Source organism: Podarcis cretensis (genome assembly GCF_951804945.1).
Source record: "Podarcis cretensis genome assembly, chromosome: 4".
In the NCBI taxonomy this organism is placed as follows: Eukaryota; Metazoa; Chordata; class Lepidosauria; order Squamata; family Lacertidae; genus Podarcis; species Podarcis cretensis.
The window spans coordinates 8,324,868-8,340,267 of NC_137173.1; the positions used below are offsets into that span (position 1 = coordinate 8,324,868).

Below are 15,400 nucleotides of genomic sequence, written 5' to 3' on the forward strand. Positions count from 1 at the left end.
GTCTGTGACTATAATAATGAAATTCAGTTCAGTTCAATTCAAACCCTATTCCTGGATCGAGGGAAGAAAGAATGTTCCCTTGTCCATGGTATAAATTCTGTTCGGAACTTGCCAGCTATAAGGCTCATTGGAGAGTAAATGAAACAATGATAACAACTAGGGGTACATGTGACTGGGGGGGATGCAGGTGGCCCTGGGGTCTAAACCACTGAGCCTCTTGGGCTTGCTGATCAGAAGGTCGGCGGTTTGAATCCCCGCGACGGGGTGAGCTCCCGTTGCTCTGTCCCAGCTTCTGCCAACCTAGCAGTTTGAAAGCACGTCAGTGCAAATAGATAAATAGGTACCACTCCAGCAGGAAGGTAAATGGTGTTTTTGTACACTCTGGCACTCGTCACGGTGTTTCGTTGTGCCAGAAGCGGTTTAGTTCTGCTGGCCACATGACCCGGAAAGCTGTTTGTGCAACACCATAGTCACCTTTGACTGGACTTAACCGTCCAGGGGTCCTTTACCTTTACCTTACATGTGACTGTTAGAACCATGGGGCAGACTAGGTCCAGAAAAAGGCTTGCTTTGTAAACAATGGGCTATTGTAGTTAAAGATAGATGGAAAGTACACCAAGTTGAACTTTCGGTGAAATTTTGGCAGGAGTTTGAACATAAACTGTTTGGCATTGGGCGGAGGAGAATTTAAAGATTTGCGGAGGAAAGTTCCCTTGTGCCCCTTTGGGCTCCCCTGACTGCCAGCCATCATTCTCCCAGCCTACAAAATACCCTGGAACTTCGCTCTGTCATGAAGAAGCACAATTCCAGATCATAAGCAAGTTCCTAGTCTTCATGGTTTTAAAAGTAAACTTTTGGTGGGCAATGTTTTTAAATGTTTTATTGTGTTTATAATATTCTGTTGGGAGCCGCCCAGAGTGGCTGGGATATAAATACAGTCATACCTTGGGTTACAGCCGCTTCAGGTTGTGTTTTTTCTGGTTGCGGACTGCCGAAACCCGGAAGTACTGGAACGGGTTACTTCCGGGTTTGGGCAGTCACGCATGTGCAGAAGCGCTAAATCGCGCTTTGCACATGCTCAGAAGCGCCGAATCACAACCTGCGCGTGCTCAGACACGGGTCACGAACACTGTGGGTTGCAAACGTGCATCCCGCATGGATCATGTTCGCAATCTGAGCTTCCACTGTAATATTATTATTATTATTATTATTATTTATTAAATATGCATCTCTATTATGTCCAAAATTCACACATGCTCAGAAGCGCCGAATCACAAACTGCGCGTGCGCAGACACGGGTCACGAACACTGTGGGTTGCAAACGTGCATCCCGCACGGATCATGTTCGCAACCCTTGCTTCCACTGTAATATATTATTATTATTATTATTATTATTATTATTATTATTATTATTATTATTATTTAATATGCATCTCTATTATGTCCAAAATTCACCATTAAACTACAAGTGTCACCACTCCTTCTCCTTCTCCTCTTCCTGCTCCTCTGTTGTCTCCTTCCTTCCTTCCTTCCTTCCTTCCTTCCTTCCTTCCTTCCTTTCTTTCTTTCTTTCTTTCTTTCTTTCTTTCTTTCCTTCCTTCTTTCTTTCTCTTCCATCCTTCAAGGTCCCGGGAAAGATCGCAGCATTAAAACACACTATTAAAAGCAATCCAACCTTTTCATGCCCTGAATCGGGATGAAACAAGAGTCCCATTCCGGAATGGGCGTCAGCGATCACCCTGCCTCTCTGGGCCGAGGCAGCGGAAACCTCCACGCTAAACTCTGCAGCGGGTCTCGCCACGCCGAGCAGATCCTCCAGACTCTCAACTCCTACCGGCTGGGCGGCATCTTCACCGACGTGGTCCTCGCCATGGGCGGGCAGGAATTCCCTTGCCACCGGGCTGCCTTATCCGCCAGCAGCACCTACTTCCGGGCTCTGTTTGCCGGGGGCACGAAGGAAGGCCTCCAAGACACCGTCCATCTCCGCGAGGTCTCTGCTCCCAGCATGAGCCTCGTCCTGGACTACATCTACGGTGGGGACATCCTCATCCGGGAGGACAACGTGGAAGACCTGCTGGAGCTGTCCAGCTTTCTCCAAATCCCAAGGCTCAAGGACGCCTGTGTTGCCTTCTTGGAAGGTGAGCTGCATCCTCACAACTGTCTGGGCATCTTGAAGGTCGCAAACTCTTTCTCCATCTCATTTCTGACCGAGAGGAGCAAGAAGTGTCTTCTGAAGGGCTTTGTGGAGATCTCTCATTACAAGGAGTTCCTGGAGTTGGATGCCAAGGAGCTTGCAAGCTGCCTGTCAAGCGATCACCTGGCTGTGCCCAAGGAGGAAGCCGTCTTCGAGGCAGTGATGCGGTGGGTGAACCACGACGTGGTTGCCAGGAAGGGGGCCCTGAAGGATTTGCTCCAGCTCGTGAGGCTCCCCCTGCTAGACCCTGTTTATTTTCTAGAGAAGGTAGAGACAGACGAGCTGATCCAGAAATCCAAGGAGTGTATCCCTTTGCTGCTAGAAGCCCGCAAGTATTACGTCCAAGGCAGCGAGGTCAGCTCTCGGCGGTCTAGACCCAGAAGGTAAAAAGAGAGAGAAAAGTTGCTACTAGGGCTGGGAAACGTATCGATATACAGTGGTGCCCCGCAAGACGAATGCCTCGCAAGACGGAAAACTCGCTAGACGAAAGAGTTTTCCGTTTTGGAGGTGCTTCGCAAAACGAATTTCCTATGGGCTTGCTTCGCAAGACGAAAATGTCTTGCGAGTTCCTGCGGGTTCCCCCCCCCTTTTCTAAGCTGCTAAGCCGCTTATCTGATAAGCCGCTAAAAGCCGCTAAGCCGCTAATAGCGCTAATCCGCTAAGCCGTCAATGGGCTTGCTTCGCAAGACGAACAAACCGCTAGACGAAGAGAATCGCAGAACGGATTCTTTTCGTCTTGCGAGGCACCACTGTATCATCCCAAACCGGTTTGAAGTCCATATTGTGACACCGATTCCATAATTTTTGACCTGGTAATATATATAACTTCCCTCCTCCCCTTTGTGGATCCTATAGTTAGTCCTTTCCTCCTGCATTTTTTATAATAATCCAAATAATAATAATAATAATAATTTATTATTTAAATCCCACCCATCTGGCTGGGTCTCCCTAGCTACCTTGGGTGGCTTCCAACAAAGTACAGTGGTACCTCGGGTTAAGTACTTAATTCGTTCCGGAGGTCCTTTACTTAACCTGAAACTGTTCTTAACCTGAAGCACCACTTTAGCTAATGGGGCCTCCTGCTGCTGCCGCGCCACCATAGCACGATTTCTGTTCTCATCCTGAAGCAAAGTTCTTAACCTGAAGCACTATTTCCGGGTTAGCAGAGTCTGTAACCTGAAGTGTATGTAACCTTAAGCGTATGTAACGTGAGGTACCCTTGTATTTATTAAATTCATATACCGCTCTTCATCCCAAATTCTCAGGGCTGTTCACAGAATAAAATACAGGATGAAAACAAGTAAATAAGTACAACAGAAGAGCAAATTATTTAGTTATTAGATTTATATCATCAGCACTAAAGGTCAGATGTAGTTTGGGTCTTAAGGGGCACAGTGGTCGTCCCCCCCCCAACCTTTATAGGGATGTGGGTCATGCTGTGTGCCAAAAGGGTCTTGCCCTCCTCTGAGACTTACAAATTTCTTTTCTTATCCCAGATACATGGAGTTAGCAGAGATGATCGTTGTGATTGGAGGCTGTGGCAAGAAAGGGTCCTTGAAACTTCCTTTTGTGGATATCTTCCACCCTGAGAGCAAGCAATGGAAGCCACTATCCAGTGTCCCTGGATATACCAAGTCAGAGTTTGCTGCCTGCACCTTGAAGAATGATGTCTACATCTCAGGTGAGATGGCTGCATAAAATCATAGAATCGTAGAGTTGGGACCCCGAGGGTCATCTAGCCCAACCATAGCCTCCTCCCTTCATTGGGAGGAGATGGAGAAGACCATTGTATGACTGATGGATTGATTAATTAATTAATTGCATTTCTATTCCGCACTTTTCTCCAAGAAGCTCAAAATGGCACACGTGGTTCTCTCCCTCCTCATTTGATCCCCACAGTGACCCTGTGAGGTAGGTTAGGCTGAGAGGTAGCAACTGGCCCAAGGTCACCCAGGGAGGTCCATGGCTGAGCGGAGACTAGAATTCCCATTTCCCAGGTCCCAACCCGACACTCTAACCACTACACCACACTGCCTTTCTGTATGTGTCATGAGAAAGAGCCAAGGTGCCAATATCCCCTTCTAAGTTTCTTCCAAAATCCCCCGCTTCCCTCAGCAGAGAAAGAGACCACACGTTTGGACAGTTTAAAATGATTTACTTACAAATCCTTCAAAGGTCAGTTTCATGAGCTTTCCCACACAGCGGCAAGAAAAGGCAGGCAGTATCACTTCGGTTACAAAATGTTAAATGCTTCTAAATTATTTGTATAGAAACACAAAGATGACTTGCTTAAGCCACATGGTCTGAGCTTGGAGCATCTAGCTTAGACATATTTATTTGTAGAGTTGACGTGGTGGAAGATGGAGGAACAAAGAGTTTGGTAGCCCTTCCTCCCGTGGTGAGCAGGTGTGACCTAGCTAAGCCTGGCAGGACAGCTTACTCTATGGTCTTAACCCCTTCATGCATTAATTAGAGTTAGGTACTGCTCTGGCGGGAAGGTAACCGGCGTTTCCGTGCACTGCTCTGGGTTAACCATCAGGGGTCCTTTACCTTTACCTTATGCTGGTTATATGAGGCTGGATATAACCCACAAAATGGCCCTGAATAGGGACGCAGGTGGCGCTGTGGGTTAAAGCCTCAGCGCCTAGGACTTGCCGATCGAAAGGTCGGCGGTTCGAATCCCTGCGGCGGGGTGCGCTCCTGCTGCTCGGTCCCAGCGCCTGCCAACCTAGCAGTTCGAAAGCACCTCCGGGTGCAAGTAGATAAATAGGGACCGCTTACCAGCGGGAAGGTAAACGGCGTTTCCGTGTGCGGCTCTGGCTCGCCAGAGCAGCGATGTCACGCTGGCCACGTGACCCGGAAGTGTCTCCGGACAGCGCTGGCCCCTGGCCTCTTAAGTGAGATGGGCGCACAACCCCAGAGTCTGTCAAAATTGGCCCGTACGGGCAGGGGTACCTTTACCTTTACCTTACTGCTCTGGCGGGAAGGTAACTGGCGTTTCCGTGCACTGCTCTGGGTTTGCCAGAAGCGGCTTAGTCGTGCTGGCCACATGACCCAGAAAAACTGTCTGTGGACAAACGCTGGCTCCCTCGGCCAGTAAAGTGAGATGAGCACCACAACCCCAGAGTTGTTCGTGACTGCACTTAACCATCAGGGGTCCTTTACCTTTACCTTATGCTGGTTATATGAGGCTGGATATAACCCACAAAATGGCCCTGAATACCAGTTGGCGGGAATCTCAGGTGGGGGGAATCTCAGCTGTTACACTCAGGTCCTGCTTTTGGGTTTCCCAATGTAGGACTAGATGGGCCCTTGGCCTAATCCAATAGGACTGCTCTTATGAGAAGAATCTTCCAAATAATTCCTAGTAATTACAAGCCATTTGTTCCCTAGCAAAGGAGATCCCTGGAAGGTCTGCCAAGACCAGGCACAGGCAAACTCGGCCCTCCAGATGCTTTGAGACTACAATTCCCATCATCCCTGACCACTGGTCCAGTTAGCTAGGGATGATGGGAGTTGTATTCCCAAAACATCTGGAGGGCCAAGTTTGCCTATGCCTGGCCAAGACTGTTAAACCAATATGGTGGATTTTCTTCCATTATCCATGCCCGTTGTGATGTTTGAGACATTTTTACCTGGTCAGGACAAATGGGTCTGCTGAGAACCCACAAAAGTAGAGTTCACAGGTTTATAAACCACACAGGCTTATCTAAACGCCTTCCCTTAATCATCATAATAATTTTATTATTTGCACCCCACCCATCTGACTGGGTTGCCCTTGCCTTGGCCTTACACATGAGTAGAGAATCACATAGCAAGCCAAAGTGGAATCTGGAAACTAAGCAACAGCCTGGTCAGAAGAGCAAAAATAAATTTGAAGGCACAGGCTTGAGGAAAAACAAGGCCACAGGCTATCAGTGCCAGTAAATGGACTCTTTTACAACATTCCTTTGCTCAGCATCCTCTTCACACTGCCTATAAGTTACATCTTCCACACCAATCTGCAGTAGGACTCCTGGGTCCATTAACCTTCTCCTGTCCAAGCTTCCAACACTGCCTGCCAATAATAATAATAATAATAAATTTTATTTATATCCCGCCCTCCCCAGCCGAAGCTGGGCTCAGGGCAGCTAACAACAATCAAAATAATCCAACGATTCTAAAAACATTTCATTATAAAAATTAATTAAAATCAAATTGATGGCAACCATTAAGCAAAATTCTGTGCAGATTGCCAGAGGAGGGGGGTCAGGCTGCGCCCTGGCCAAAGGCCTGGTGGAACAGCTCTGTCTTGCAGGCCCTGCGGAAAGATGTCAAGTCCTGTCTGTGCTCCTGTTAAATCTCCACGGAGGGCTTCCCATCACTCTTTTAAGCAACCTGTCCTTTAACTAAAACTCCTTTTATCCTTTGAACTGGGTCACTAAGGGGGCTCCCTTCACATCTTGTCAGCTCCAGTTGGCCTTCAGCCCCGGACAGCACAGCAGTTGTCGTCCAAAACGTCTGGAGACAGGGCCGGCCCAACATTTTTCCATTTTGCCTCAGGCGGTGAAATGGGATGCGCCGCCATCTTGGCTGCCCCCAATTTGACTGCCACTTCCTTACCCCAATGTTTAACCTGGGTCATTCTTTCTGTGGCCTTAAGCCAGGGGTCAGCAAACTTTTTCAACGGGGGGGGGGGGTGGTCCACTGTCCCTCAGACCTTGTGGGGGATGGACTATATTCTTTGGGGGGGGGGAATGAACGAATTCCTATGCCCCACAAATACAGTGGTGCCTCGCAAGACGAAAAGAATCCGTTCCGCGAGTCTCTTTGTCTAGCGGTTTTTTCGTCTTGCGAAGCAAGCCCGTTGACGGCTTAGCGAATTAGCGCTATAAGCGGTTTAGCGGCTTTTAGCGGCTTTTAGCGGCTTAGCGGCTTAGCAGATAAGCGGATAAGCAGATAAGTGGCTTAGAAAAAGGGGGGGGAGGAAAAAAACCCCGCAGGAACTCGCAAGACATTTTCGTCTTGCGAAGCAAGCCCATAGGAAATTCGTTTTGCGAAGCACCTCCAAAACGGAAAACTCTTTCGTCTAGCGAGTTTTCCGTCTTGCGAGGCATTCGTCTTGCGGGGCACCACTGTAACCCAGAGATGCATTTTAAATAAAAGCACACATTCTACTCATGTAAAAACATGCTGATTCCCAGACCGTCCGCGGGCCGGATTTAGAAGACCATTGGGCCAAATCTGACCCCCGGGCCTTAGTTTGCCTACCCATGCCTTAAGCCCTTTGGCTCCGGTGTTATGCGGCTGCTCTGTGTCTGTTTTTGAAGGAGGCCACCTGAACGGCAGAGATGTCTGGGTGCTGAGCTCGCAGCTGAACGTCTGGATGAGGGTCGCCTGTTTGCAGAAAGGGCGGTGGAGGCACAAGATGGCCACCCTCCAGGGAAAGGTACAGACTTCTCTTTGCTTTGTGATTGGTAGGGGGTGTCATGGCTGCAGGAGATAGAGGCGTTTGTTTCTATTCCCCAACCTGACCCATCTCTGCCTCTCCTCTCCTGCTTCAGCTTCTTTTTCTGATTCTGGCCGCCTCTCTGCCACCAACTCTCCCCGCTCACTACGCCCTGTTCCCTCTCCATCTTCTGACGCCTCTTCCTCCCAGTCCTCTTCTCCCTCTGACCACTCATCATCGCCCTACCACCACGCCCCAGGCTCAGCAGCTTCAGTGCTTGTTATGTTATGTATCCAAAATGCAGCAGTCTGATTGGTCCGTAGGAGCCACCCAATCCAACTCCGGGTAGAAGTGAATCCGCAACCTGACTGGCCTACAGGAGAATCCCAGAATTAGCCAATCATGTGGGGCCCATTGTGTAAATAATGTATATAAAGCAGACATTTCAGGGGAACTTCCATTCCTCCTCACCACTGTGAGCTGAATAAAGAGCATGAAATCAACACTCGACTCAGAGTATATTTCAGTGCTGGATTTGCCTATAAGCTAAACAAGCTATAGCTTAGGGCCCCGCTCTCTTGGAGGCCCCCAAAAAATTTAAAGGAAAAAATGCCTGGATTTACATTTCCAAACTGTAAGATAAAAAAATAAATAAAATAAAACTTACATACAGCAACAGTGTTTTGTGTTGTGTAGGCTCCTATGATGTAAGTCATGGGCCCCGCCTGCTAACCTGCTCCCTAAAATATCATGGGTTTGCTCCTTTCTATATATAGGGTGCCTACATTCTGCATGGACTGGATATTTTGTTATGTGCAAATGGCTTGAGATAACTATTAGGTCCATAAATTGCCATATAGCATATATTCAACACAAAAAACAGACACAATTTCTTGTTGACAAAGGACAGCTGGACATATAAAGGGCCCCATTGCCTTCAGTAGCTTAGGGCCTCATCAAACCTAAATCCAGCCGTGTTTCCATGTATTTCAGTTCTAGCACTTGTGTATTTCCTTTTTATTTATTTATTTGCAAATTTACAAGCTGCACTTCCATTTTTAAAAAATGGTCAGCTTTAACCCAGCGATTTCTGTCATCTCCTTAAATACCTTTTGCCAAAATTCTTTTACACAATTTACACCATTTTACGTTTCACAACAACCCTGCAAAGTAGGTCGGGCTGAGCGACTGAGGCTGGGCCAAGGTGGTTTTGTGGCCGAGTGGGGAATTTGAACCCTAGTCCGACACTCTAACCACTGTACCACGCTGCCTCTCGCTCTGCCCTCTCCCCGTTTTCAAGCCCGACTGCATCTGGGTGAGATCAGAGATCTGTTGAATCACATCCCCCCTAATTCTCGCCGACAGATCTACGCGGTGGGCGGCTACGACGGCTTTGGCCGCCTGGCCAGCGTGGAATGCTATGACGCCTTTTCCAACAGCTGGGCAGATGTTGCTCCGTTGCCTGAGGCAGTGAGCTCGGCGGCTGTGGTGCCGTGTCTCGACAAGCTGTATGTGATTGGGGGTGCCGTGGCAGATGGGGCCAACACAGATAAGGTACTGCTGGGGTTGTCAACCTTTGGGGGGCCGTGGGGACTTTTGCCAACTGACTCTCTGTAGCTGTCCGCCTCTCCTGGTATGTTTCACCTTACAGTCTTCAAACAAAAACACCTTGGAGGTCCTGGGCCACAGGGAGGTTAGGCTGGCCTCAACCAGAGCCAGGGCTTTTTTGGACGTGGCCCCGATCTGGTGGAACGCTCTGTCACAAGACACTAGGACCTTGCGGGACTTGACATCTTTCCACAGGGCCTGCAAGACGGAGCTGTTCCACCAGGCCTTTGGCCAATGCACAGGCTGACCCCCTCCTTTGGTAATCCTCACAGAACTCTAGCCCATTGGTTGCCATTAATTTGATTTGAACTGATTTTATAATGAATTGATCTTAGAATGCTGTATTATTTTACTGTTCTCTGAGCCCGGCTTCAGCTGGGGAGGACGGGATATACCGTATTTTTCGCTATATAAGACACACCAGACCACAAGACGCACCTAGGTTTTAGAGGAGGAAAACAAGAAAAAAAATATTCTGAATCTCAGAAGCTAGAACAGCAAGAGGGATCACTGCGCAGCGAAAGCAGCAATCCCTCTTGCTGTTCTGGCTTCTGGGATAGCTGCGCAGCCTGCATTCGCTCCATAAGACGCACACACATTTCCCCTTACTTTTTAGGAGGGAAAAAGTGAGTCTTATAGAGCAAAAAATACGGTAAATACAATTTTATTCTTGTTGTTGTTGTTGTTTCTCCCCCAGGTTCAGTGCTATTACCCAGAGGAAAACAAGTGGATCCTGCTGTCGGCGGCCCCTTTCCGCCAGCGATGCCTCAGCTCTGTCGCTTTGGATGACTTGATTTACGTTGTTGGGGGACTCCTGAGTAAAATCTTCAGCTACAGCCCCCAGACGGACACCTGGGCTGAAGTTGCGTACCTCCCGGGACCTCTGGTAAGGAAAAGGCACCCGTCCCAAGATGGGGTACCACATCCAAAAGGGCAGAAAAAAGAGACAGGACCCCAGAATGGTGGAAACAGGCTCCTCAGTAGGGATAAAGGCACCTACACCAGCTATTGTCTTGCTTGCTCACAGGAAGTAGCTATTTTATTATTTTATTTTCTATTATTATTCATTAAAATTATCAGTCGCTTTTTTCTTTTTTTTTTCTTCAAAGCAACTTGCAGAAATAAATAAACAACGCATACCTTAAAACCAGCATGAAACAAAACACAGAAAAATCTAAAGCACATTCGTATTTTTTGAAAGGTAGGATTCAAACATCCCACCCACTAAAGGAGGCCATAAATAATTTTTAAAAAAATGATTTGTAAGTTGTTTTGAGTTGCCCTGGGTGCAAGATAAAGCAACCAACAAGTTTACTTAAAAAATAAAAGCCAAAGGGCACTGGTGGAAAATAAATGTTTTTGCCTGGTGTTTAAATGTATGTAACAATGGGGCCAGACGAGCCTTTCTGGGGAGAGCATTCCACAAGAGGGGAGCCACCACAGAAAAGGAACTGTTCTTGTGCTGCTCCTGTTCAGAATACAAGGAGGGTGGGTGTCCAATCCTGGTAGCAAATGAGATGTGGCGGGGCTGGCTCAAGACCTTTTGGTGCCTGAGCACAGGGGATGAGTTAGACTAGAAATAGGTAAAAAGGTAAAGGGACCCCTGACCATTAGGTCCAGTTGTGGCCGACTCTGGGCTTGCGGCGCTCATCTCACTTTATTGGCCGAGGGAGCCACCGTACAGCTTCCGGGTCATGTGGCCGGCATGACTAAGCCACTTCTGGCGAACCAGAGCAGCGCACGGAAACTCCGTTTACCTTCCTGCCAGAGCGGTACCTATTGATCTACTTGCACTTTGACGTGCTTTCGAACTGCTAGGTTGGCAGGAGCTGGGACAGAGCAACGGGAGCTCACCCCGTCGCGGGGATTCAAACCGCTGACCTTCTGATTGGCAAGTCCTAGGCTCTGTGGTTTAACCCACAGCGCCACCCACGTCCCTAGACTAGAAATAGAACTAAGTAAATGAGGGACTGACTCTTCAGATGAGAGTTGGCTGACAAAGTCCAGAAAGGGCAATTTGACCCCCGCCTTCCCAGGGAAGACTCTGTTAGCTCTCAAGGAGAGGAAGAGTCGGGAGGCAGCCAGAGCGTTGCTAGGCAATCAGCAGATTAGCGGAGATCTGAGTCTGTGTTGAGTGACAGCGGGGAGGAGGGGGCAGGCCAACTTCTCAGTCCCCGTTCTAGGCATCTGGATAAGATCTGATGGCAACGGAAGGGAAAGGCAGGAGTTTGGTGTCCCTCCCACAGGAGGGGTGAAAATTCAGACTGATCAACTATCGTAAATGCGAGCAGGCGAGAAGCTGTGCTCTGGATGTGTCTTTTTTTAAAGAAACGTACATATAAATGCCGGAGGGTCATTACTTCTTATCAGGCCTTGCTTGCCTGCCAGAGATCATTACACCTGAGTAAACCCCAAAGTGGTGTCCTTCCTTGCCACCAGGTGAGGGAAGATCTACATTTGGAACAAGGAAGCAAAGAATGATCCATACAGTAGTACCTCGGTTTACAAACTTAATCCGTTCCAGAAGTCCGTTCTTAAACCAAAGCTGTTCTTAAACTGAGGCACACTTCTGTTCGTAGGCCGAGGTAAAGTTCACTAACCAGAACACTACTTCCGGTTTTGCGGAGTTCGTATACCGAATCGTTCATAAGCGGAGCTGTTATTAAACCGACATACCACTGTATCGAGATAACAACAACAACACATTATTTATACCCCGTCCATCTGGCTGGGTTTCCCCAGCCACTCTGGGCAGTTTCCAATAAAACACTAAAATACAATAACCTATTAAACATTAAAAGCTTCCCTAAACAGGGCTGCCTTCAGATGTCTTCTAAAAGTTTGGTAGTTATTTTTCTCTTTGACATCTGGTGGGAGGGCGTTCCACAGGATGGGGGCCCCTACCTAGAAGGCCCTCTGCCTGATTCCCTGTAACTTGGCTTCTCGCAGCGAGGGAACCACCAGAAGGCCCTCTGCGCTGGACCTCAGTGTCCAGGCAGAATGATGGGGGTGGAGACACTCCTTCAGGTATACTGGACCCTGTAGGTTTTGCCACCTCACCTTGCCTCATGCATGGGCCGGCCCTGAGATGTGGGCAAGTTTAAAGGGGTGGGTGTTCGAGGGAAGGAGAAGCTGAGCCAGCACAAATAACAGCTGAGCTGAGAGAGTGTTTTTTATTGATTTCTGAGGGGATACGGACCTCTTCTCTTTCTGACTTTCCCCTCTTCCTTCAGGAGAACTGCGGCGTCACCGTGTGCTCTGGCAAAATCTACATCCTGGGGGGCACAGATGAAAACGAGCAAGGCACAGACAAGGTGTTCGCTTTTGATGCAGAGACTGGGGTGGTCGAACCTGAGACCCCACTCCAGCGCTGCACCAGTTGCCACGGTTGCGTGACCATCCTCCGGAGCAGGACCAGGTGACCCCAGTGGTGACCCCCTCCCCTTTTCCTCCTCAACGCAACCACGGCCCGTGTATAATTGCTCCTTTAAAAACTGGTCCTCGAGAGATGGTGCTCCCAGTTTGTTGTTGTTTAGTCGTTTAGTCGTGTCCGACTCTTTGTGACCCCATGGACCAGAGCACGCCAGGCACTCCTGTCTTCCACTGCCTCCCGCAGTTTGGTCAAACTCATGCTGGTAGCTTTGAGAACACTGTCCCACCATCTTGTCCTCTGTCGTCTCCTTCTCCTTGTGCCCTCCATCTTTCCCAACATCAGGGTCTTTTCCAGGGAGTCTTCTCTTCTCATGAGGTGGCCAAAGTATTGGAGTCTCAGCTTCAGGATCTGTCCTTCCAGTGAGCCCTCAGGGCTAATTTCCTTCAGAATGGATAGGTTTGATCTTCTTGGAGTCCATGGGACTCTCAAGAGTCTCCTCCAGCACCAGAATTCAAAAGCATCCCAATAGGGATGGGCAATTTTGGTTTCTCATTCTTCCAACCTTAAGTGCAGTCCTCTCGAGAGCCAGTGTGGTGTAGTGGTTAAGAGTCTCGTAATCTGGGGAACCGGGTTCGCATCTCCGCTCCTCCACATGCAGCTGCTGGGTGACCTTAGGCTTGTCACACTTCTCTGAAGTCTCTCAGCCCCACTCACCTCACAGAGTGTTTGTTGTGGGGGAGGAAGGGAAAGGAGAATGTTAGCCACTTTGAGACTCCTTTGGGTAGTGATAAAGTGGGATATCAAATCCAAACTCTTCTTCTTCTCCATTTCCACATCAGTTTGGGCATTTCATTTCCCCATGCCAGAAAATCCACACACATCTTCTTGCACCATTTTGGTGCATTTGGTGCACTTAACGAGCACCATTTTGTACGCCGTTTTGCCTCTCGCACACATTTCTCCAGGCAGTTTCCTCCAATATAGTGCAGGGGGTTTTTTTTGTACATCTTGAATATAAGCACTTTTTTTTTGCGTCTGCTCTTCCCATTGCAAAAGTTGGTGCTGAATTTCAAGAGACAGCTGCCTGTCATTTTGCATACTGCTCGGAGAAGTGCCAGTTAATATAGATTTGCATCGAAATGTGAACCAAAGGAATCTCTCTCCTCATCCCCACCTCCAAAATATTGTTGGACTCCAATTCCCATCACCCAGACCCATTAGCCAGACCGATGGGGGCTGATGGGTTTTGTAGTCTGAAACATCTGGAGGGCACCAAATTGGGGAAAGCTGCCCTTATAACATAAAACCTTGTGGCTGGTACCGTATTTTTCGCTCCATAGGGCGCACCGGACTATAGGGCGCACCTAGTTTTTTTTGGGGGGGGGAAATAAAGAAAAAAAATTATTCCCTCCCCCCACCCAAAGAGCAAAGAAGCCAAAACAGCGAGTGGGATCCATCCCGCTGGCTGTCTTTAGCCGTGCGCAACCTCTCCAGCCGGGAGAGGCTGCGTGCGGCTTTGGCAGAAGCCAAGACAGCCAGTGGGATGGATCCCGCTAGCTGTCTTGGCTTCGTTTTTAGCTGTGGGGCTGGGGTGGGGGAAGCCCGAGCTTCCCCCGACCCCAGCCCCCAAAACAGGTCCGGGAGCAGTGGCAAGGTTGCGCGCAGCCTTGCCGCCGCTCCCGGAGCTTGTGGGGCTGGGGGCGTGCTCTGAAGGCTTGCGGATAGCTGCCTGAAGCCCGGGGAGCTCAGCGGGAGTTGGCACTGCGCTCCCCGGGCTTTGGGCTGTAGGCTGCTATCCACAAGCCTTCGGAGCCTGGCAGGAACTCCCACCGCGCTCCGAAGGTTTGCGGAGAGCTTCCTGAAGCCTGGAGAGCGAGAGGGGTTGGTGCGCACCGACCCCTCTCGCTCTCCAGGCTTCAGCGAAAGCCTGCATTTGCTCCATAGGACGCACACACATTTCCCCTTCATTTTTGGAGGGGGAAAAGTGTGTCCTATAGAGCAAAAAATACGGTACTTGGTTTTTTCCAGCCATAATTTTGTCTGTGGCAAATCCCAGCAGCTGCAGAACTGGACTGCTGACCCTCTAATATCATTCTCATTCATATATATATATATATATATATATATATATATATATATGGAGTCCCCAAAGAGCTTCTCCTTCATTAATTGTTTTAACCTAACAACAGCCCTTCAAGGCAGCCCCATATGAATGATCATGTTGCAGACAGAGACAAGGGCTGAGGTGGTTAAGTCTGTGGTTTCATCTACAGCTACCTAGAGAGATGAAAAGGGAGGAGATATTCAAATTGTTCACGTTAAATCCTTGGCCCCAATCCTGCCCCATTTCTTCTCTGTTTTTCTCCCAATGAACCCTTTGTTTCTGCTGCTGCTGCTGCTGCGTCCCTCTGCTTCCCCCGAGGCCAATTCGTACAGATGTGCCGCCCCGGTTTTAATCGCCTTCATTTTCACATTTATCGTCCGCGCGTTGCTAAAGAACTCCTAATCTCACAAAGGCAAACCCCTTTCTCCACCCCTCCTGAGCTGCCCCTGTGTTGTGTGGGTGGGTGTTTTCAGAAATATATAATGGGGGTGTCCAGCTGGTGCGAGTTGATAGAGCTCTCAAAATGAGCAACGCTGAAAGACCCCCGGCTGAGAAGGCAGGCGCTTGATGATTAACGGAGATAAAAGGTCGCCATCGCCATCTGGGAACTCCCACTACGGAGACAATGAAGGCAGGTCATTGCGGGGCTTGGCAGTGTTTTCAACTGATTTTAATACTGTATTTTTATTTGGT

The 15,400-nt window shown here is 48.8% G+C and overlaps 1 protein-coding gene across 1 annotated transcript; it reads left to right on the forward strand.

Moving 5' to 3' along the window:
* Nucleotides 1–1,720: 1,720 nt before the first annotated feature.
* On the forward strand, nt 1,721–12,754 carry KLHL35 (kelch like family member 35; the record flags this gene model as incomplete). Its single annotated transcript, XM_079972140.1, has 6 exons — nt 1,721–2,577; nt 3,691–3,875; nt 7,504–7,622; nt 8,988–9,176; nt 9,928–10,116; nt 12,464–12,754. The coding sequence occupies 6 exons, from the start codon at nt 1,721–1,723 to the stop codon at nt 12,650–12,652; spliced, it is 1,728 nt and encodes a 575-aa protein (XP_079828266.1). The 3' UTR covers nt 12,653–12,754.
* Nucleotides 12,755–15,400: the final 2,646 nt, after the last annotated feature.